The sequence below is a fragment of the Megascapheus bottae genome, chromosome 2 (genome assembly GCF_031878675.1).
Source record: "Megascapheus bottae isolate mThoBot1 chromosome 2, mThoBot2.hap1, whole genome shotgun sequence".
Taxonomy (NCBI): Eukaryota; Metazoa; Chordata; class Mammalia; order Rodentia; family Geomyidae; genus Megascapheus; species Megascapheus bottae.
In genome coordinates this window covers 33,627,418-33,650,515 of record NC_143510.1, presented here as the reverse complement: position 1 = coordinate 33,650,515, position 23,098 = coordinate 33,627,418, and the positions used below count along the sequence as shown (strand labels likewise).

General features: G+C 39.9%; 1 protein-coding gene across 2 annotated transcripts in view; it reads right to left on the bottom strand.

The window, feature by feature from the left end:
• Slc25a26 (solute carrier family 25 member 26) overlaps positions 1-23,098 on the bottom strand; it is a 73,799-nt gene that overhangs the window by 10,949 nt on the left and 39,752 nt on the right. For both annotated transcript variants that reach the window (XM_090323742.1, XM_090323751.1), the window contains one exon: positions 7,704-7,748. In XM_090323742.1, coding sequence (XP_090179868.1) covers positions 7,704-7,748 — 45 coding nt within the window. The remainder of the gene's footprint in view (positions 1-7,703; positions 7,749-23,098) is intronic.

Sequence of the window (23,098 nt, the reverse complement as noted above, 5' to 3'; positions counted from 1 at the left end):
GAACCTCCTAATTCCAAAACTAACATGGAAAACTGTAAAGAACATTAGACAAAGCAGGCACCACTCACTGCTGCCATTCCATGGCTCCAGTAATGTAATCATAGTTTCCTCACACAGAACCAGTCTTCCTTTAATACTGGACACACGCACAGACACACAAATTGCTTAAACAGACTCATGCGGAGTACACTGTTTATTCTGGTAACAACTACCTACAGCTAGAATGAAACTCTCAGAATGTGTCAGTAGCACCAGTGTTGTATGGGTTGGTTTGTACTTTGGGCAGGTTAAAGGTATTCAGCAATATATATTCTATGTAACTAGAGTGGTAAAGACAAGATTTTAGAAAAAAAAAAGTCTTGACTAGGAAAAGGTATTTACTATTCTTGAGCAAAAGCAGGCTGGGATACAATGCTAGGTTTGTTCAATAATATTTAAGTATGTCGTTTTCACAGTAATACTTTTAGATGCATTTGGTTAAAGTTTGTTGGGTTATTTGTCCTGACTGAAGGTTCTCTGAGCTTTCTGTATGTATGAATTGTTTTTGTTCTATTAAATTAATTTTGGGGTTAAAGCCCTCCCTCATTCATTATCATCTCACTGTCTCTGAGAAATTTCAAGTTACAACAAAATAATTAATATAACCAATGCTCCTTAATGTTGATTATGTGTCAACCAAAGGTCTAGTTAATACTTTTTATGCAAAAGAACACTTTTCTTGTTATGTTTAAGTACAGCACAACCCTTTTAAAACAGAGGTAGGGGATGATTAAGAAAGAGGGCCATTATTGCCACAAACAAATGATGAATGATATCTAAGCTCCCTTACCATTGACCACTGCACAAGTCTTAAAATACCACATATTGCCCCCCCAAATGCACAATCGCTACATCAATTAAAAATTAAACCTTCTAGAAAGATGTTTATTCAAAATAGTTCAAAGGCAGGAGTTGAAGGCCTTGTCCTGGCAGGACCCACTCATCTGAAAACAGACACACTAGCCGGCCTCTGTCTTATACCCCAACAGAGAAATATGAGGAAGGACATGAAGCTTTCATGATCCCTAAAGGAATCTCTGCTCTGCAGGACTTGGTAAAGACAGGAGCCCCATCCCTGTCATCTCCAGAGCTCTACAGGGCCCTGCGGCTACTCAAAGAAAGAAGGTAAATATTTGGTGCCTACATGAGTCCCTACAATGTAAGTAGCATTTGATAACTTTCCACTGTGCAAAGAATGAAAAAAAAAAGTATAAATAGGCCAACCAACATAGCTGACGTTACAGAATCGTAAGAATGAGGAATGGCAAAGAGGGGCCAGCCACAGATGACTCAACAGCACCTGTGTGCTGTGCTGAGATGGCCTTCAAGAGAGTTCAGGTTTGGCTGGAAGAAAGACTGGGATCAACCACAGTATCTTCTGAGGAAGAACAAAACAGGGAACACATCCCATCTCACCACATCCCCCAAACCCCAAGACATGCCCAACATGAACAAGTGGAAAGAACACAAGATTTCAAAGCTTACACTCCCACATTCCCAGGTGCTGATGGCTCTCTTCTGTAAATTCTCACCATTCAGCACGCTGAAATCTGAGGATCATGGTTCAAAGCCAACCCAAGCAGATAAATCTGAGAGACTCTTATCTCTGATTAATCACCAGAAATCTAGAAGTGGAGATGTGGCTAAAGTGGTAGAACATTAGCCTTGAGTAAAAAAGCCAAGAAAGAACACGAATCCCTGAGTTCAAGCCTTGGTACTGGCACGCACGCGTGCACGCGTGCACACACACACATGCACACACACACACACACATACACACAATAAATAATAATAAAAGAAATTATATTCAAGTATCTAGAAGGGTCCCTTTCAATCATACTGACAGAGTCTTATACTCCCAAAGGAGTGATGAATCATTACAGGCATTTTCAGAAAATGCTGAATATGAATTTATGCTTGATAATTTGAATTTAAAAAGCAGAGTGACTTAGAACAGGAATCTTACTGTCTTCCTGGATTGTATCTGTTGCATTTTAGTCATAAACCTGAATAAGAAAATGACTCAAAGAAAGATGATAAAGGTGGTTGAAGCTGTATCTCAGTGGTAGAGCACCTGGAATAAGATCTAGAAAGAAGGAGGTGGTGGGGGGGGGGTTGAATAAAAAGAAGACAAAGGAAGAATTCAGAAATACTTTTCTTGTTTTATTGGACAAATGACCCAAACTCACTATGTCTGTGCTAACTCTTACCTTTAGGTTCAGGTCATAAAAATGATAGAAATGAACTAGGTGGTAAGCTTTTGGCTTCACAGACTGAAATTCAGAAGGAAGTATTAAAAGTTAGGTACACAGATCAGACTGAGGAGCTAGTCGACGAAGGCAGATTTTCCAGAAGCCATAACCTTTGCCACATGAATCACTCTCTCTCTCCTTTTCTACCTTCCTCTCCATCTCCATCCCCTCATACCCAGAGCCACCTCAAGTGAGAAGTCAAGGAGACAGATGGTAGTGCTAGGCTGGTAGAATGGACTGATGTGCTTTGTTATAGAACTACTAATGTGAGAATCAAAACTCTAAAGGCAGTCTCCAAAGTCAAGGGACAAGATGAAATCATAAGCTACAGTCCCTGTCAGATACTAAACACCATGAACTCCAACATGCTTTTTCTTCTAGGCGTTCAGAAACACCTGGAGTAAATATAAATATTTTCCATTGTTTTTGTTTGGCTCAAAGCAGGCGGCAATAAAGACTCAGCCACTACAGGTGCCATTTGTCTATCAATGATAGAAGTTTGAAGCTTTCTTTGAATTCTGTAAGCTTGGTTCTAAAAATGTCTTATACACAATACAGTGCATGCTTAAATATCACCAGCAATCGAGACCATCAACAGGTCAGTGTCTATGTACTGGCCAGGAAGGAATCAAGTAGATCAAAACTTGAACTGAGCTTTGAAAGATGCATCACCTTTGGAACCTTGGAAGCATCATCCAGAAAGAAGCCAACAAGTGAGAGAGAAGTATGTAAAAGCAGAAAAGAAGCCACTCTGATTTGAGAAGATGGGACTTTACAAAAATAAATGAGGAGAAAGAAACTGGGAAAACCAGCAAGGGGCACAGTGGGGAGACTCTTGAGTGCCGACAACGTCATGCTTTGGAGTTTTAGGAGGTCTTCACCGCCTGCTAACACGAGAACATTTTTGGAGAGGGGTTACGTCACAGAAGTGTCAAGGAGGACTAGTATGGAAAAAGAATGAGAAGGTAGAGAACTCGTTAGGACGTGGGCCAGGCATGACCTACGAGGAATCCGTAACAGGTGGCCATGGGTTCTAAAGAGGTTAATGGAAGAATGGAGTGACTTTAGAAGAAAAGCAAGGACCAATTTGCGACAGTGACCTCTCTAAGGCCCACTGTGTACTGCTCAGGTCTTGACTGGGAACATTTCCGGAGGAGCATTCCCACATAAGCCTAGTTGGACAAAATCTCTTTCCCTGGTTGCAAAAGCAAGTTCAAGTGGATAGAATCATAAACATGAAAACAAAACAAGTACCCAAGCTGCCAACTTCTACAAAAACACCACAATCTCACATTCACAGCTTTGGGGAGAGTTTTGCACTTTTTTTTTTAAACTACAACTTTAGAAAAAGATGCTCAGCATTATTTAGCCATAAGGGCAACTAGGAATGAAAACCACAATCAGACACTAATAGCCAGCTGATTTCTAAAAAATCAACTAACAAGTAATCACAGAGACAGAGCTACTGGGAGCTGAGTGGGAAGGTGGAGTAACGGAGCTGCTGGGGAGCAAACGTCCATAGCTCCTTTAAAAAACCAAACACATGCTTTCCTTCTGACCCACCCACACCACCCCTCCATGCTCTAAACCACCTACATCAATACAATCCTATAAGCAAACATTCAGAGCATTTTTATCATAACCACCACCACTGGAAGCACCCCAAATGCATATCAATAATGAATGGAAAAACCAAGCGCTGTACTGCATAGTCACATACCAAGAAATACAATAAAGTAATCTTTAAAAAACTACCAACACAAATGAAGATGTGGTATTTATACAAAATGGGATTCTATGCTGCCATCAGAAAGAATGGCATCGCCCCATTTGTAAGGAGATGGAAAGACTTGAAAAAAATCATATTAAGTGAAGTAAGCCAGATCCAAAGAAACATAGGCCCCATGGTTTCCCTCATTTATAACAATTAGTATATGTCTAAGATTCTCCTAACAGAAGAATCATAATAGCTCAAAAGCTATATACATATGTCCATATAGGATGAGGCTAAGTGACATGCAACTCCAGGATATGGAATCAAGAGGTTTATCTTTGTGGTTGTTTTTCTTAATGTACTTCATGAAGCTATTTCTTTTTTCTTTTTTTCCCCTTAAGGTTTATCTCATGTTGTTACTGTATCTGACTTTGGTACTTGGGTCTACTGTATATATGTTTATTAGTATATTTGAAAATGGGAAGGTAAGTGAAAACAAGATGAGTGGAAGGAGGTGGGAGGAAGGAAAAGTGGGGAAAAAACTTGGGAAGGGGTAATAATGTTCAAGAAGTAATGTACCCACTACCTGGTGAATGTAACTGCAACCCCTCTGTACATCACCCCAATAATTAAAAAAAAAAAGACTCAGCATGAAGAATGTCAAGAGTTCTACTGAAGAGAAGGAAGGCACAAGATGTCATGTCATGGAAAAGGGAAACAGTCTGGAAAAGGCTGGGGCAGAGCGAACACTCAGGGAACTCAAGGGATGCAGTGGTGATTCACAAAATCTGTCAAAATTTGTAAAACATATTTTTCAAGAGTGAAGTTTATCATATGTATTTACTTGTCATGTTTAAAAATATACAGCATCTAGGCTGGAAGCATGGCCTAGTGGTAGAATGCTTACCTAGCATACACAAAGCCCTGGATTCAATTCCTCAGTACTACATACACGGAAAAAGCCAGAAATGGTGCTGTGGCTCAAGTGGTAGAGTGTTAGCCTTGAGAAAGCCCAAGGACAATGCCCAGGCCCTGAGCTCAAGACCCAGGACTGATATATATATATTACATGTATATATATATTACATGTATATGTATGTATATGTACATGTATACAGCATCTTTGTGTTTGTGTGTGTGTGTGTGTGTGTGTGTGTATGTTTAAATTCTTTAAACAGTCTCTTATCTATTATTGTGAAATCCTAGATGTATCTTAACTAGCCAGAGTCCTCCATATGTCCTTCACAGGGGAAAGAAGTGAGCCTTGTGACTTTCCCTCTTTGGGCCTCCAGACATTCCTTCACAGAGCTCAGGCATGAGGACACTGGAGTGTGCGGATCTGAGTGAATGCTGCTTATTGAGGCACACATAAAGTGAGGCTTGTTTGCTGGACAGCTGTTGGCTTATTGTTCTCTGCCACACACTAAAAGGGAGTGCTGGTATGCTAATGGAATGTGACCTTCTCACTGGATGGCTCTCACTTCGTGCCCCAAAATGTGGCCTAAGAAAACTATTTTCATCATGCATCACACAGAAAATAGCATAAATAAAACAAAACAACAATAAAGACTCAAAAACCTATGTTGAGGAGCCAGGAACCTGGCCTAGTGGTAGAGTGTTTGCCTATAATACATGAATGCTGTGGCTCAAGTGGTAGAGCACTAGCCTTGAGAAAACTCAAGGACAAAGCCTAGGCCCTGGGTCCAAGCCCCAGGACTGGCCAAAAAAAAAGGGGGGGTGGCAGAGAGTTTGACCTAGTGGTAGAGTGCACAAAGGCTGGGGTTCAATTCCTTGGTACCACAGACATAGAAAAAGCCAGAAGTGGTGCTGTGGCTCAAGCACTAGAGCTCTACCTTGAGAAAATCCAAAGACAGTGTTCTGGCCCTGAGTTCAAGCCCAGGACTGGCCAAAAAAAAAAAAGCTATGTTGAACGAATAGTACTACCTCTTAAAACCAGATCACATATTAAAAACTATTTCTTAATACTTAATATTTTTCTAATTTATGTATTTTTTTCAGCTGTGGGGCTTGAACTCAGGGCCTGGGCACTGTCCCTGAGCTTCTTTGTAATCAAGGCACTAGAGCTATAGTGCCACTTCTGGTTTTTGAGCAGTTAATTGGAGATAAGACTCTGGAACTTTTCTGCCTGGGCTAGCTTTGAACCATAATCCTCAAATCTCAGCCTCCTGAGTAGCTAGAATAATGTTTTATATAAATCTATTATTCTTCAGCGAATAACTTCAATAGAGTTCAAATAACTTATGACATTATTCAAGGGATATTCTGTATAAGCATTCACTGAATAGTAATTCTACATGATTATGGATTCTTTTTGTTTCATATTATCTAATAGTCACCTAGATTTTTTTCTCTTTTCTTTTTCTTTTTTTGGGCATTTGTGGGGAGGGCACCAGTCTGGGGGCTTTAATTCAGGCCCTCTAGCTCTTACTGAGATTTTTGCTCAAGCCTGGCACTCAACCACTTGAGCCATAATTCTAGTCCCAGCCTTTTGCTAGCTAACTGAAGATAAGAATCTCTCGGATTTGTCTACCCAGGCTGACTCTGGATCTGAATTCTCAGATGTCTGCCTCCTAAGTAGAATTATAGGCATCAGCAAACAGCAACCAGCCCAGACAGCTATCCAGATACTGTGCCATTTTACCTTTTGGTTCTTTATGGGTCATTTTACTTGACTAAGACACTTTGATTTTTTTTTCACAATTAGCCCAGCAACAAATATATAGAAACCCAATATAAATAAGAATTCAAGAACATGTAAGAAGTTCTCGGTGGCCAGGAGTTTAGCCTGCTGGTAGAGTGCTTGCCTAGCATGCATGAAGCCCTAGGTTCAATTTCTTGGTACCACATACACACACAAAAAAAGCCAGAAATGGTGCTGTGGCTCAAGTGGTAGAGCACTAGCCTTGAGAAAACCCAAGGACAGTGCCCAGGCCCTGAGTTCAAGCCCAGGACTGGCAAAAATTTTAAAAAGTTCTCTAGTTTTTGATTAGTCTTTAAAATGCTGGCAGACACTATGCACTTTATACCATGCTCCACGCTTTTCAAGTATCACTACAGCAAAGCCTAATGCAAGGTCTATGTGTAAACAGATTTTAAATTATTTTTCCTTCCTGAACAAATGAGTGTTTCCTCCATGAGTTATTCACAACTGCCCATACACTTACTGCTGCTTCTCACTAGGGGCTCCACGTCCTACTAGGGGGCTGGGCTGGGATTAAGACAAAAACTACAAAGTACAGGGCCCTGTGTCCCCGTCTTGCCTGTCAAGGAGTCTGGCCTTTCAACCATTCAGGGCCTCACTGTCTTTGCTTTACTCTCACTGTTATTCTCTCTTCTTCTTCCTCTTCCTCTCTTCCTCTCTCCCTCTCTCCCTCTCTCCCTCCCTCCCCCCCCCTCTCTCTCTCTCTGTCACACACATGCACACACACAAACGTGCTTACACACTCACATAGTGAAATAAAACACATCTGTGTGGAGAGAAACAGCAGCAATATAGAAAGATGCAAACACAAAGCTGTTTTGTCAGTCCTGCCTGCTCTGTGCATTCCTAACACCAGACCAGTGTGAAAGTCATGTGCACAAGATCTTCTCAGCTGTTAGTAGTACTGAATCTTAAACTCACAATTACATTCTACTTGTGAAAATTAAAGGTTCAATATAAACACTGAAAAACTTACCTTTAAGGACTCCCACAAGGGAAATTGGACCAAAGAGAAAGGAATCTGGGGAGGAAAAAAAAATTAGATGAGGAAAAATCAGCATTTATGTCGCATTATTTGTTGCAAAAATCTGTAGACATTTCATTTTAACTTTTTATATTTACAAATTTACATATACATATACATAAAAATAGAGATAATTAAGCAAATTCGTAGGTATATACAGGTTGAGAAAAAGAGGAGCAATATAACTGCAGATTTCTAGCTTTCTAGCCCCGGGACATAAAGTGACAGTGAGAAATGGAGGGAAAAGCACACTTTGGACAGGACCTGGCCACAGAAACACAAAGTAAATGTTTCTTATGATGAATAAAAAAGCCTGTATCCCAGTGGACTCCCCCTGTGTACCATCTGCCCGCTGCCCAAATGACCAGAGCTGCAGCCACGAGGCCTGGCCCACTGTGGCCCTCTGCCTCTAGTGTTGGGCTGGTGGTCAACATGGACTTGAACGTATCAGCAAGGGTGTGTGCTGCACGGTCAGAAACCTAAGAGGAACTTGCTTCTTACGAATCAGGGCATAAAGTTGCTTCTTAGGCTTTTGTATTTAATCAGAAATTTAAAGTTCACCAACATCTGCATAACTCTGTAGACTAACAGGTAGCCTTGAATTTTGACAGTGACCACAGAAAGAAAATCTGTCTTCTATTCAGAAGGAAATAGCAAAGATGGAGGGGGGGGGGGGGAATGATCAGTGCTGACAGTTTGGACTAATTTGGCAGCATAGAACCTCAGAAACATTTGTCATGTAACAAATGAGCAACCATTTCACTCTGAGTATCCAAGTTCCACTAGAGAAGTCAACTGTAGTTGTTGGGTAGCAAACATTAAAGGACCTGGCATGGTCTGATTCAAATATGAGCTGCATTTTCAATAATTAAGGCTTTTCTAAAGTTCTAAAACCTTATGGTGTGGGGCCAGAAGTTCAGCCTAGTGGTAGAGTGCTTGCCTAGCATGCACGAAGACCCAGGTTCAATTCCTTGGCACCACATACAAAGAAAAAAGCTGGAAGTGGTGCTGTGCCTCAAGGGTAGAGCTCTAGCTTGGAGAAAAGTCCAAGGACAGTGCTCAGGCCCTGAGTTCAAGCCCCACAACTGGAAAAAAAAAACAACCCTTATGATGTGCAATAAAAATAAAATATACCCCAAAGGACTAACTGGTAGCATTAGCATTGTAGATTATTTTATTTTCTTCTTTGGTTCTTCTCTTCTCAGATGTAAATTTATCATATTCTAATAGCAATATAAATATTTCACATTTGTAAGATGAAAAAAGCTTTAAAATTTATTGTAACAACCGTTGCTAGAACCCATAAAATGGGTTACAGCTAAACATTATCTTATATTGGTACTTACTGATACTAGAGTATGCGTGCTATGGGTAAACACTCAGCCTTTTTTCTTCTATTAAATTTATCAAAAGTTTTTGGCTTAAAGAGGTAATTTAAAAATCACACATCTGGGGGCCGGGAGTTTGGCCTAGTGGTAGAGTGCTTGCCTAGCATGCACGAAGACCTGAGTTCGATTCCTCAGTACCACATACATAGAAAAAAAGCCGTAAGCGGTGCTGAGGCTGAAGTGGTAGAGCACTAGCCTTGAGAAAGTCCAAGGACAGTGCTCAGGCCCTGAGCTCAAGCCCAGGATTGGCACCAAAAAAAAAAAAAAAAAAAAAAAAAATCACACATCTGGAAGAGCCAAATTATTCCATTAGATACTTATTTTTAAAAGCAAACTAACAGTAAACCCCAACTTTACTCTCTAAAACAAAACTAACTGACAGCCAAAGACAATTAAATATGTGACAAGTGCCTAAATAATTAAATTTATTTTGGGCTTCTAGTAAGATAAAACTCCTAATGTGTGCTGGAACTCATAGGCACAGGCAGAAGATTCCTGAACAGAATCCCAAGGTCACAACAGATTGGAGAAAGACTCGATAAATAGGACTACCTAAAAATAAAATGTTTCTGCACAGATACAAGCATTGCTACTAAAGTAGAAAGATAGCCAACCAACTGGGAAAAGATATTTACCAATAATACATCTGACAAATGCTTACTATCCAGTATCTACAGGGAACTCAAGAAACTAATCCCCCCCCAAACCCAATAAACCAATCACTAAATGAGCAAGGGAACTAAAGAGAAACTTAAAAAAAGAAGAGGTTAAAATGGCAGAAAAACATATTGGAAAATGTTCATCATCTATGGTCATAAAGGAAATGCAAATAAAAACAACCCTAAGATACCACCTTACCCCAACAAGAATGGCCAAGATTTTGAACTCAGACAATGACACATGCTGGCAGGGTTGTGGAGCAAAAGAAACCCTTACTACACTGTTGGTGGGATTGTAAGCTAGTTCAGCCACTCTGGAAAGCAATGTGGAGGTTTCTTAAAGAACTGAAAATTGACCTTCCCTACTGTTGGGAGCCAGAGTGGAATCAAACTGTACCTTGACTTGCATCAGATGATGGCTATATTGTCTTATTGCTTTCTGGCCCTATTCTATGTAAATGACCTGAGAATTAACATATGAATGTAACACCTGGAGGTTCCCTGGGAGAGGAGGAGGGAAGAAAGGGGAGTGGAAAATAAACGCGGCAGTCTCGGCAGTCTTTGCCTGGACTGCGGACATCCCGGACCCGGTGTGTCTGTCTCTCTTCTTTTTCTTCCTAGTCCTTGTCCCCTATTTCAGGAACCCCAATCTGCGAACCCTGGTTTGCTGCCGGTTGGCCCCGGCACCCTACAATCCCGCCATACCACTTCTGGGCATCTATCCTGAACATCATAACCCAGGATATGATAAGGACATCTGCTCAGCTATGTTCATCTCTGCACTATTCACAATAGCCAGGTGATGGAAACAATCCAGATGCCCTATTGCAGATGAATGGACACAGAAAATGTGGTGTATATACACACACACACAGACACACACACACACAATGGAATTCTACATAGCCAACAGACAAGATAAAATAATGGCATTCACAGGGAAGTGGATGAATCTAGAGCGAATCATGTTGAGTGAGACAAGTCAAAACCTAAGGATCAAAAGGTGCATGGTATCCTTAATATGTGGCTATTAGATCCAAACAGTACAAGAGTGAGGACTCATCATTCACGTACCCAATGCTATGGACATGGTATTGGAAATATAAACACAACTACACAGACATAAAAATTTGTGACTCTATAGACATGATGTTTTAACACATAGATTAATATGTATTTATGGCATTCAAACCCTCAGCCTAATTTCAATTATGTTCTAAAATCTAAGTGCCAGTGAGATTCCCTTCTTGAATACTTGTTTGTTAAATATGTCATTTGAAATATGACGTAAAAATCAATGTTAATAAATTCTATAATAAAAAAACTCCTAATGTGTGAAAATTCTTCAAAGTTCTTCAAGCTGAATTGTGTTGCATACTTCCCATCATTTCCAGGACAGAAAACCACGGTGGCAATGTGCTGCACACGTGGGGAAGAACTGTCACAAACAGCTCCACAGTGAACACAACACTTCCCCTGGCCTCAGCACAATACAGCTGCCAGGCCCTGCCCTGCCTGAAAGCTATCTCCCCACCGGAGTCAGCTCTGCAGTTACACAACAGTGATGGTTCTTCAAAACGTGCAATTTTATACCCCAAACAGATGTAAGCTGTTATTCTACAATGTTTTATTGATGAACAAAATGAATAGCTGCACTTAGAGGTCTTCTACTCCAAAAGGCAGCATACTCACTTTATTGCACCAAACATTATAAAGTCACTCACTGTCATGACCTGTTTAAAGCCTCTGTGTAAGATGTTCTGTTTGAATAAGGTTGTTACGACCCGCAGCACTAATAAGTAAGAGGCCATAAACCCAGCTACCATCAAAGACACAGATGTAGAGGAAATCTGCTAAAATTCAATTTGGATTCTACTTAATGACAAACAAACATAGCAACAACTGTACTCCAGCAATTACTGAGGATTCCAGGGGAGGAAGATAAAGAGGAATCCATGCGGTAAACAGGAGGAAGAGACAGGTATCACTAGTGGCATACAATTACATTATGAACACCTTTCTGGTCATTATCATCTACCATCTGATGAGAGCTGCTTACCTTTCCTCAAGTATTGGACTGTAACTTTAGGGTCCTTTAATAAACAATAAAGCAACTTATAAGATAACGGCATGGTCATGAAGATTTAATTTCTAAGATATCAATTTATTATCAGTAAATTGCAAGTAATTGAATATATTAACTAGGAGATGGGCACCAGTGACTCCTGTTTGTAAGCTAAGCTACTCAGGAGGCTGTGATCTAATAATCGTGGTACAAAGCCAGTCCAGGGAAGAAAGTGCATGACTCCAACTCCATCTAACCAGCAGGAAAAATGCAAGTAGCACTGGAGCTCAAAGTTCAATTCCTAGTACTGTCACAAACCATTTTTTAAAAAATAATAGAGTATGTTTTCTTCCTACTTCTATGATCCCCACCCCCACCTTTCTACCATAGCAGAAAGTTGCTGTGTTCTACCCTTTCTTGGAGGGGATTATAACCCTTGGTAATTCAGTTCACTTCCTTATTTCAGCTGGGTGATGAATTCAAGGAACAGAACTATCATTTTATATATTAGCTTCCTATTTTCTCTATGGTTTTTATACATGATAAGGAAATATCTAAAATCTTATGTAATGACTGAAATGAAAACAACATATCTAGAGTTTGGGGAGACACTATTAACATAGTGTTTAGGGATCAATGTATGATTTCAAACACATGAGAAAAAAGGTAGGTCTATCGATCAATTATATAAGTTTGCGACTTAAGATGCTGGAAAGGAATCAACAAAGTGAAGCCAAACCCAAAGGGGAAAAGAACTAAGGGAAAATATTCTCAACAAAACCCTAGCCAGTGAACCCAAAGGTACATGAAAATCGTGATTCACAGTAATGAGCCAGGAGCATATCCCAGAAATCCCAGGACACCGCGTCCTTCCTTCACTCCCTCCAGTCAACATCATCTGCCATGCTGATGGAACAAACAAACACCAGATGGTCTCAACAGATGCAGGAAAAGTACTTGAAAAATTAAACAAACAAGTAGCAAACTATGAAAAATAGGGAATGTTTCCAATCTTAGGAATATGTATAGGAAACCTTGCAACTACCACACTTAATCAGGCAAAAGATCATGTGCCTCTCCCCTGAGCTGAGAAACAACACGATGCACTGATGCCATAAAGTAAGAAGAAACTCAATGACCCTGAGTTGGAATGGAAAAAAGAAAGCACCAGAACAACTAGGACTTTCACACAGCTGGCAAAGTATGATATGGCACAGTCACTATAGAAAATATTTGGGCAGTTTCTTTAAAAGTTAAACCCACAACATATGACCCACAAATTTCATTCTCAAGGGTTTACCCAAAAGAAAGTAACACAAATATCTACACAAAGATGTGTACAATACCCACAGTTGCTTCAGAACCCCAAACTGGAGACTCAATGTCTACAGAGGATGGATAAACAAATTGTGGCACATTTATACAATCTGCTCCAAGAACTCCACTGGTACAAAGCCCTTCCCCAGAAGCCTCTTCCTAGAGAAATCAATACCACTATTACAAAACTGTTCTTGCGCGCGCGCGTGCTTTCTCTCCCTCTCTCTCTCTCTCTCCCTCTCTTTCTCCTTCTCCTCCCTCTCTCCTCCCTCTCTCTCCTCCCATTCCCTCTCCTCCCTCTCCCCCCCTTTTCCTCTCCTCCTCTCCCCCTCTTTTCTATCTTGGTTTTCCATAAATGTCCTTTCCCCTCTCCCCACTCTCAGAAGTCATGTCTTCTCTCAGATGGGACCCTCTGCTCTATTAAAGGTAGTATACAGGCTGGGTATGGTGGCTTACACCAGTAATTCCAGTTACTTGAGAGGTAGAGATCTGAAGGATCATGGCTGGAGGAAAGATCTAGCAAAAACAACCAAAACAAACACAACAACAAAACCTTAGACCCAACTGGGAGGGAGTGAGGGGAGGGAAAGTAGGAGAAAAACATGGGAAGGGATATCCATGTTCAAGAAGTAATGTACCTGATGAATGTAACTGTAACCCCTCTATATGTTAACCCAACAATAAAATTAAATTAAAAGAAAGAAAAAAAAACAAATGGGCCACGGTAAAGAATGGTAGAGTAATTGCCTAACAAACTCCTGAGTTCAAACCCCAGTACTGACCCAAAACATTTCTTTAATGGTATACAATCCCAACATTTTTTTCATGTATTTTTTATTGTAATTAATAGAAGGGTTACATTATATTCACCAGATAGAAGGTGCATTACTTCACAAACATTGATACCCTTTCTCATGTCTTGGTCAACTTTTCCCTCCCCCCACCCCGCCCCTCATCTTGTTTTTCCCTCTTCTCTATCCACTTTCAAATAACTAAATACACATATGTACAATATATCAGATAACAAGGTAAAATACTGTAACAATATTGGATAACCAAGGGACAGCAAAAGAGATAAGAGATAACATAGTACATTAAGGACAACGATTCACTCATTATATGGTTTTTGTTTCTACATCCTGGGGTCCTTTCACAAGGTCATACTAAATGGCCTTATGTATCTAGGTTTTGCTCTATTGTAAATCTCTGCTAGGAGAGCCCAAGTTTTACAGTCCCAAAATTTTAACTAACTCTTTGAATTACATTTGTTGTGACCTTTGTGTATGCACACATAACTCTTTTTTTTCCTTGTTAATCTGTCAGCATAATTTACAGGCCCTCAACCATTACTTCCAAGAGTTAAATTTCTTTTCATCCTAAAATATAGACATAAAATAAGGCAAGAGAAAACTAGATTTACAAATTAACTTCAAAAACTAATGCAATACATTGTTTTAGATATTACATTACTTCAACTTTTCACACCAGAATACTTTAATACCTTAAAGCCCATTTGAAAATGTGATTCCAGGTCAGTTAAAGACAAGATACCCAAGTCCAGTATGGCCTCTGTAAGTAGCTGTCTCTCCCCATCCTTTGCCATCTATTCTTTCCCTCCTTAAGCTACCTGCGAGAAGAAACATTCAGACTGAACAGCTGCTTCTGGCTTCCCATCAGGTGAGGAAAAAAAGAGGAAAGATACCCTTGTGCCCAATCCTAGCACTCAAAGTAGATAACATAGAAAACTTGGCCTCAAAAGTCTTGCTAGGATCAGGAGTTTGGCCTAGTGGTATAGTGCTTGCCTAGCATGCATGAAGACTTAGTACCACATACAAAGAAAAAGCAGGAAGTGGGCCGGGAGTTTGGCCTAGTGGTAGAGTGCTTGCCTAGGATGCATGAAGACCCAGGTTTGATTCCTCGGTACCACCTACATAGAAAAAAGCCAGGAGTGGTGCTGTGGCTCAAGCTGTAGAGCTCTAGCCTTAAGAAAGTCCAAGGACAGTGTTCAGGCCCTGAGCCCAAGCCCAGGATTGGACAAAAAAGAAAGAAAGAAAAGAAAAGGAAAGGAAAGGAAAGGAAAGGAAAGGAAAGGAAAGAAAAGAAAGGAAAAGAAAAGAAAAGGAAAGAAAAGGAAAGAAAAGGAAAGAAAGGAAGAAAGAAAAAGCAGGAAGTAGTGCTATGGCTCAAGCAGTAGAGGGCTAGCCTTGAGAAAGCCCAAGGACAGTGCTCAGGCCCTGAGTTCAAGCCCAGGACTGGCAAAAAAAAAAAAAAAGTCTAGTTAACTTTTGTGAAGAAGTGAACTACATAATACCATTAAGACCATAGTTAATTATTTTGAAAGTCTCATTTTGATGTAATATAAACCATAATAGTTCAGAGACAAGAGGCCAAAAAAAAAAAAGAGTCCTGAGGGAAATTTGTTCTCACTTAATCATAAAATTTGACTAAAAACATATTATGAAAAGCTTACTGGAAATGTGTGGCTTATAATCAATAGGTACCCCCAAAACATTAATGCCCAAAGAATGATGGATAAATTTGTTAACATTGAATGTGGAGCTCTAAATTGATTATAAATTGATTTAGAAGATGTCAATGGCATATGGTATAAAGCTTCAAATTATAAGTCAACACTTATTTGCCCATGCCTATTTGTTATTAAAACCACATGTTGGCACTGAATGGTCTTATGGTTCATTTGAGACAAACATGTAGAAAATTGTGGGAAACAAATAGAGCTCTAACATTCTGCTAAAGCCAAGACACTCAATTCCAATACTAGCTCTGGTGATAAGCCTTATGAGGTCTAAGCTGAAATGTGTACCTGTGCTTGGTGTGTCTTACTACAGAGCTCTACCCCCACTGTCAGGAAATGGAGCTGTGGCAATCACTGACCAAGTTTTACTTTTTTACCCCAGAAACTGGACAGTGTAGAGCTCATTACTTCTTTAATAGGAAAATGTGTTATACAACTCCAACTATCTTCAAGTAGTAGATGTAAAAGGTAAAAGTATCCTATTTAACAGATACTAAAGCTCATTCAAGTGACATTGGATTAATACCAAGGACTGGATTTAAAAACCCCTTTTTATATTCTCAGGGCAAAACAGAATCCTCTCAAAAACTTCCACCCTTCCTAACCACCTCTGTCCATCATTTCCAACAATGTTGTATTTAAAACAAGTCTGCTATCGTTTTGAAAGCCCTCATGAGATCAACGCCCTTATCTTGTTCTCTTAAGTATGAAGAGCTGGGGCCTCTGGCTCATTGGTACACAACACAGCACCTCTATCCCCTTACTGTGCCCTTGCCCTTCCACGTCCCCCAGAGGATGGCACACAAGGCCCTTGCCAGATGCCAGTCCCTTGGTACCATATTTGCAGCCTCCAGGATGGGCTAGAGGCACAGCTCAGTGGTATTGTGCCAGCCTAGCAAGCACAAGGCCATGATACTAAAATAAATAAATAAAAACTGAAATAGATATGCTTTCCCACACTAAATATATTCATTCACAAACTGGAAAAAATAGCCAACAAACTATCAGCAAGCTGCAACAATGCATCTAAGAGCCAAGAGCTCACAGGTAGGAGAGCAGGAAGTGGCTGGGGCTGGGGAGAAGAGGTTGAGAAGGCCAGCATCACAGCTGAGCCAGCCACACACCGTTCCCAAGGACAAGAGCACTCTGCCAACTGAAGAGGGAAAGAACTCATTTAAATTTAGTTACTGTTTCTCCAAACTTCTTGATACATAACAACACAGAGAAGGCAGGATAACCTGGCACATGTAATGAGCTTGAGAATTATTGTATGTAGCGAGTGTGCTGGAGACACCTAAAAAAAAACCAAACCAAAACAAAACAAAACAAAAAACTTTGTCTCTTGATAGCTGCAATTGCAAATTTTAGTTCTTAGGGGAAAAAAAAATTCTCAGTTGGGGGGGGGGAACTGCTAGTAAGGAATCTCAGCATTCTAGCAAACTATAAAAACCACAAAATTACTGGGTGCCAGTGGCTCACACCTGTAATCCTAGCTACTTAGGAGGCTGGGATCTGAGGATTGCAATTCAAAGCCAGCTTGGGTAGAGAAGTCCCCAGGAGATTTTTAGCTCCAATTAACCACTAAAAACCTGGAAGTGGAGCTCTGGCCTTTAGCAAAAGAGTGGTAGAGCACTAGCCTCTAGCAAAAGAGTTCAGGGACAGTGCCAAGGCCTGTAGTTCAAGCTTCATGACTGAACCCCCCCAAAAAAGGGGGGGGAAGGGAGCTAATGCTGGGTGGGCCTCTCTTCCTCAGAGGTGAAGTGAAAGAGATGTTCTTACTAACTCTGAAGAAGCTAAGTGCCATGTTGTGATAGGGTTGATGGAGGGGCCACAGGGCAAGGCCCTAAGAACAACTTCTGAAGAAAATGTGTGGTCCCTCTTCAACAACCAACACAAGGCAGGATTCTCGCCATGCAGTCACGAGGAAGTAAAATCTGCCCCTGGAATCTCAGCTAACACCCTGGCTGTAGAGAAGTCAGCCATACAATGCCCAGACTGTTGCCTATGAGCTGTGACATCCAAGTACTTGTCTGGAGCCACTAAATGTGCAGTGATTTATTCCACAGAGTAACAGAAATGCAGCCACCTACCGAGCATACATCTAGATGCTTGTCTATGGGATCCTGCTATTATAGAACACTTCAAAAGACTAAATGGTCATGTTTCTGACTCATAGCCTCCGTTCCACCCAGAAGACATCCTGATTATCATCTTCTGACACCTCAAACACAGAAAGGCTCAGAGGCTCACAGAGCTCCCAACAAGAGCTCAGGATCTCCATTTAATTGGTCCTTGGACATCTATTAGGTATCCTCTTCTAACAGACAGTAGCACTCAGGCTTAGCTACAAAGAGGCAGGAGACAAAATACACTTCTTTTTGCTACTGCATTAATAATACTCTACGCTACAGAAAGTAAGTTCTAGGTAGATACATTAATAGGTTGCTTAACAACCAAGAATGTCCTGAGACATGCACCCTTTAGCAATTTCATCACTGTGTAAAAACCGCTGAACTTATATGAACCTACATGGAATCACTTTTGATATACCAAAACCTGGTACAGCATGTCAGTGCATTAAGTAATGGGACAAACATGCGCACGCCACACTCCCCGGAATTTGAGTCAAAAGGTGTCCAGGAATTGGCCATGCCTACCTTAGCGGGAACTTGGCCAACAACTGTACTGCTAAGCAGACTTGCAGCGTGAGCGTGGCCTACATATGGCAGCACTCTTAGTAACATTCCCTTAAGTATGTATTCACAATGCATGCTTTAAAGTAGCCAACATGTAAATTAACTTCATCATTTTAAAATAAGAGCCCTCGTTATATGTAATTAGTTCAGGAAAACTGGCTGTTCTAGGTTGAATTAAACAAAGAAAAGTCACTGGGTACAAGTAGTCCACTCCTATAATCCTCACTACTTAGGAGGGCTGAGGTCCAGAAGAGTAGAAAAACTTATGAAACTCATTCTCAATGAATGGCTGAGCAAGGTGGTACATATCTACCTCCCTAAGACACACAGGAGGATGAGACTGGGAGGCCAGCCCAGGCAGAAAGATCTAGGGCCTCCATTTCAGTGGAATAAGCTGAGAATGGTGGCATGCACCTATCATCCCAACTCAAAAGAAAGCCTAAAACAGTCTCTTTCCATCTGGGCAGATACCTCAACGGAGCTCTAAAAAATTAGTGGTAAAGTTAGATGCCAGTGACTCATGCCTTTAGTCCTGGATATTTGGAAAGCAGAGACCTGGAGACCTGTGGGTAAAGACAGTCTGGGAAGAAAAGTTGGAAAAACTCTAATTCAATTAACCAGCAAAAAGCAAGACTACAACTGAACTCAAGTAGTAGAGCACCAGTCATGAGCAAGAAAGCTGAGAGTGGAAGACCTTTTGTTCCAGCCCTCGTACCAGTGCATGTACATGCACATGTGTATATATATATATATATATATATATATATATATATACATATATATATATACATATACATACACATACACCCCAAAATACAAACAAACAAAAAACCATCCTCAAAAAGGCTGGAGGCATGGCTCAGAGGCAAGGCAATGTCCTGGGAGGCCTAAGAGTTCAAACCCCACTATCAAACATTTCAAAAAGTCAATTTTCAAGTTAACAGGAATCCTACACATTCAGAATAAGTGTCCTGAAGGAAGAATGAGCTTTGGGAGTTGATTCCTACATGTCAATTATACAGATGTGTCCATTTTCTTTAAAAAATAATATTAAGTATTTTAATACCATTTCTTCTAAATCTGCTTAGAAATGCAAACAAAACTTAATTTAAAAATGATCAGGGGCCAGGAGAATGGCCTAGTAGTAGAGTGCTTGCCCAGCAAGCACAAAGCCTTGGGTTCAATTGCTCAGTACCACATACACAGAAAAAGCTAGAAGTGGTGCTGTGGCTCAAGTGGTAGAGCACTAGCCTTGAGAAAGTCTAAGGATAGTATTCAGACCCTGAGTTCAAGCCCCAATACTGGCAAAATAACTAAATAAAAAAAATAAAATGAGGCCTGGGAGTTTAGCCTAATGGTAGAGTGCTTGCCTGGCATGCATGAAGACCTGGGTTCGATTCCTTGGTCCCACATACACAGAAAAAAAAAAAAGCCAGAAGTGGTGCTGAGGCTCAAGTGCTAAGTGCTAGCATTGAGAAAGTCCAAGGACAGTGCTCAGGCCCCGAGCGCAAGCCCCAGACTGGCAAAATAAAATAAAATAAAATGAACAGAATTTAGGGGGAAAGCACACTGCATATACAGAGGCATAAATATAGATTAGCAAGTGAATTTAACAAGACTACAGTATAATATACACATGTTGCCAATCATTTTGAAGCACTGAAAATATCAGTAGTAATTCATGCCCCTTCAACATATGCTGCAGTCTTAAACATTTATATTTCCTACTTTCTCTCCACCAAATATTACTACTCAAAACAAAGTCCTTTAATGAAGCAAAAACGAAGACACTGTTTCTTTTAATACTGGATGAATATGCACAAATCACCGTGGTAGTCCCAGGAGGATGGATAATCTTCATTCAGCTTTGGATCTTACCAACAAAATATATCACATGAGCTACAAAACCAAATAAGGCTTTACTAAAGTAGTTTATAGATTTTAATTGTGAGTTCCAATCATTTAAAGTATTATGAGGAACAGGAAAAGATTACCTACAAGTATTAGGCAAAGAAAGAAATTTTACTTGTGACCAATGCATTATTTCCTTTAGAAGAGAATAAAGTTCAAATCATATTACTAATGTCAATATGACAAAAATCTGGCTATTAAAATAGGTCTCCCCAACTGCAGTCAATGGCCTTCTTGCTTAATGTAATATTGGGAATGGCTGAATTCCAGTATGACCAAAAAAAAGGAAAAAGAAAAGAACTTAGCCTAGAAGTCTATTGGAGTTCACTGTAACAAGATTTGAGCTATAATTAAATTTGATTAGTTTGGTTCAAACCTCAAGTTCAAAAGAATTATCAGCATGAATGGATGAAAAGCTCTTTTACACGGGCATTTTGAAAATATGAAAAGAGCTGACACAGCAAGCATCAAAGACTTTTAAAGCAATTGACCCTTCCCAGAGCAAAGGAGAATGCTAACAGCTGAAACTCAGATGCTGTGTGCAAAGAAAATAAAGTTCCAGATGGCTCAAAATCCTGGTAGTTTATTAAATATTAACTGCTATTATTTTTAACTGGATTTTGTCCAAGGATAGCCAAATGTGTCATCTATAAAATGTGAGGGGGAAAAAGTCATAATTCACCTTCTGAAAAACTAAAAGGAATAAATACTTCTTTCTTTAAAACCTCCTGATACAAGAAAGGCTTCTCAAAGAGTTATACAAATAACTATGATAGTTACTAAAAAACAAAAGCACAAACTCAATATGCAGACAAGTCTCTCTGAAGAAAAGTAGCTTCACATAATTTAGGATGTATCATTTGGACACACTGAACTCATCCACAAGCATATGCAAATTCATGTAAGCACACATTCTAGATCTGGGAAATCACACTGGATGTGTGGCACATAAACAAATGAGTCACACTGGGAAGTCCAGAGGACTGTAGTTCAAGACCAGCTGGGAGAAAAGTCTATGAGACTCTGTCTCCAAAATAACCAGCAAAAAACTGAGCTAGAGGTATGACTCAAGCAGTAAAGCATCAGCTAAACAAGCAAGCTGAGCAAGAGTCTTCGAGCTCAAGTTCCAATAAATAAACAAGTAAATAATTTTACAAATAAAAAGGAGATAATTAAAGCAATCAGCACAGATACATATATAGGATGCACTACCGCCTACAGCAATGTTGTGGTGATAGATGGTTACCACAGATCCAGAGGTAGTTATACATAAAAGTTTGTTGTATGCATCTAGTACACACATAAGGTATCATGAGCATATTCATTCATACATCAACCAACTAATATACCTACACACAGCTTGTATATACCAGAAAATGTGATCCTCTTCAACAAAATTAAGTTTGTTAACTTTGTTTATGCCCGATTCTTAGATGGCCATTTATAAGTAAGCTTTTGTGTTAAAACTTTGCCCCTGTTACTGCACTTAAATCCCTATCTCCTGGGCTGTGGGGAACGCAAGGGCTGTTTTTCAGGAGACAGAAACCTTCTGTGCCAAATGAAGCAGGTGTGAGTCTCTCAGAGATGAAAGCAATTCTCCAAATAACAACGTCATCCTGTAATGTTTTCTTGACATGCACAGCTTCACCAGTTTTCTCTTTGAGGTTTTGTACAAAGCACCATGTTTACAATCTTTCCTAACTGACATGATACTCTGGCACTCATTTCTAGAGCTTTTTACCCTAAGAATAAAGTCAATTCAACAGTGATCTCACTTAAAATGGGTAAGAAATCTGGCCATAGAAGATGGATGATTAAATGTTCTTTTCTTAAAGCATAAGTACAATAGTTCTTAATGCCATTTTTATACTGAAAACTGCTTATTTCAAATTGTTAGCTTTAAAATAATTTTAAAAGTATCCTCTCAAAAGAAAAAGAAAAACCATATGAAGACATTCACGTTGCTTACTTTCTGACCCTTAAAAATACCATGCTAAAGATGACATGGACACATTTTTCAGCAATCTGTCATTAAATTGTAAAAATTCACAAGTTATGACAGAATCTTCTATGAAGAAGAAACCATAAGCCATACAAGTTGTAATATCCAGTATTTTATCTTTCTCCTGGTTTACCTCCCAAATGGCTGAAGAATTTAAGTTTTGGGTTTGTTGTTTTTTAAACAGATCAAGAGAATCCTGTCTTTTTTGGTGTGTTTGGCCTGCAAAACCAGGGGATGAACTTGGGGTCTTGCACGTGGGTAGGCAAACAGTATCACGTAGCTACACCTCTAGTCCCACAAAAAAATCTTAGAAGTGAGCTTGCTATGATCTAGTGCAATGGTCCTCTCAGTTCTTATCTCAAGGTATAAACACAAATTTCTGATCCAGAGTGTCTGGAGTGTTGCATTAGAAAGGATGCTTCTAATAGGTGCTCAGATAATGCTACTATCCTGGATCCAGGCACACACACACTTTGAGAACCAAAAATTTAGTAGACACTATCGTTCTCTTGATTATTAGCAAGGTTGATCAGGGGAAAGACTGTTGGACTTTAGAATAAAGGAAATCTACTCCAAGGCAAAGCAGTCTTTAGAGGTTACCTTGTCCAGGTTTAGGCAAACTTTTCCCCCATATTAAGCAAGATAATAAGATAATAAACAGTCTAGGCTTTTTTTTGGCCACAAAACATCTCTTATGACTATACAACCTCAGGGTGGCTGTGTATCAATGACGTTTCCTAACAAAAAAACAATTTTCCTTACAAAAAAAAAAA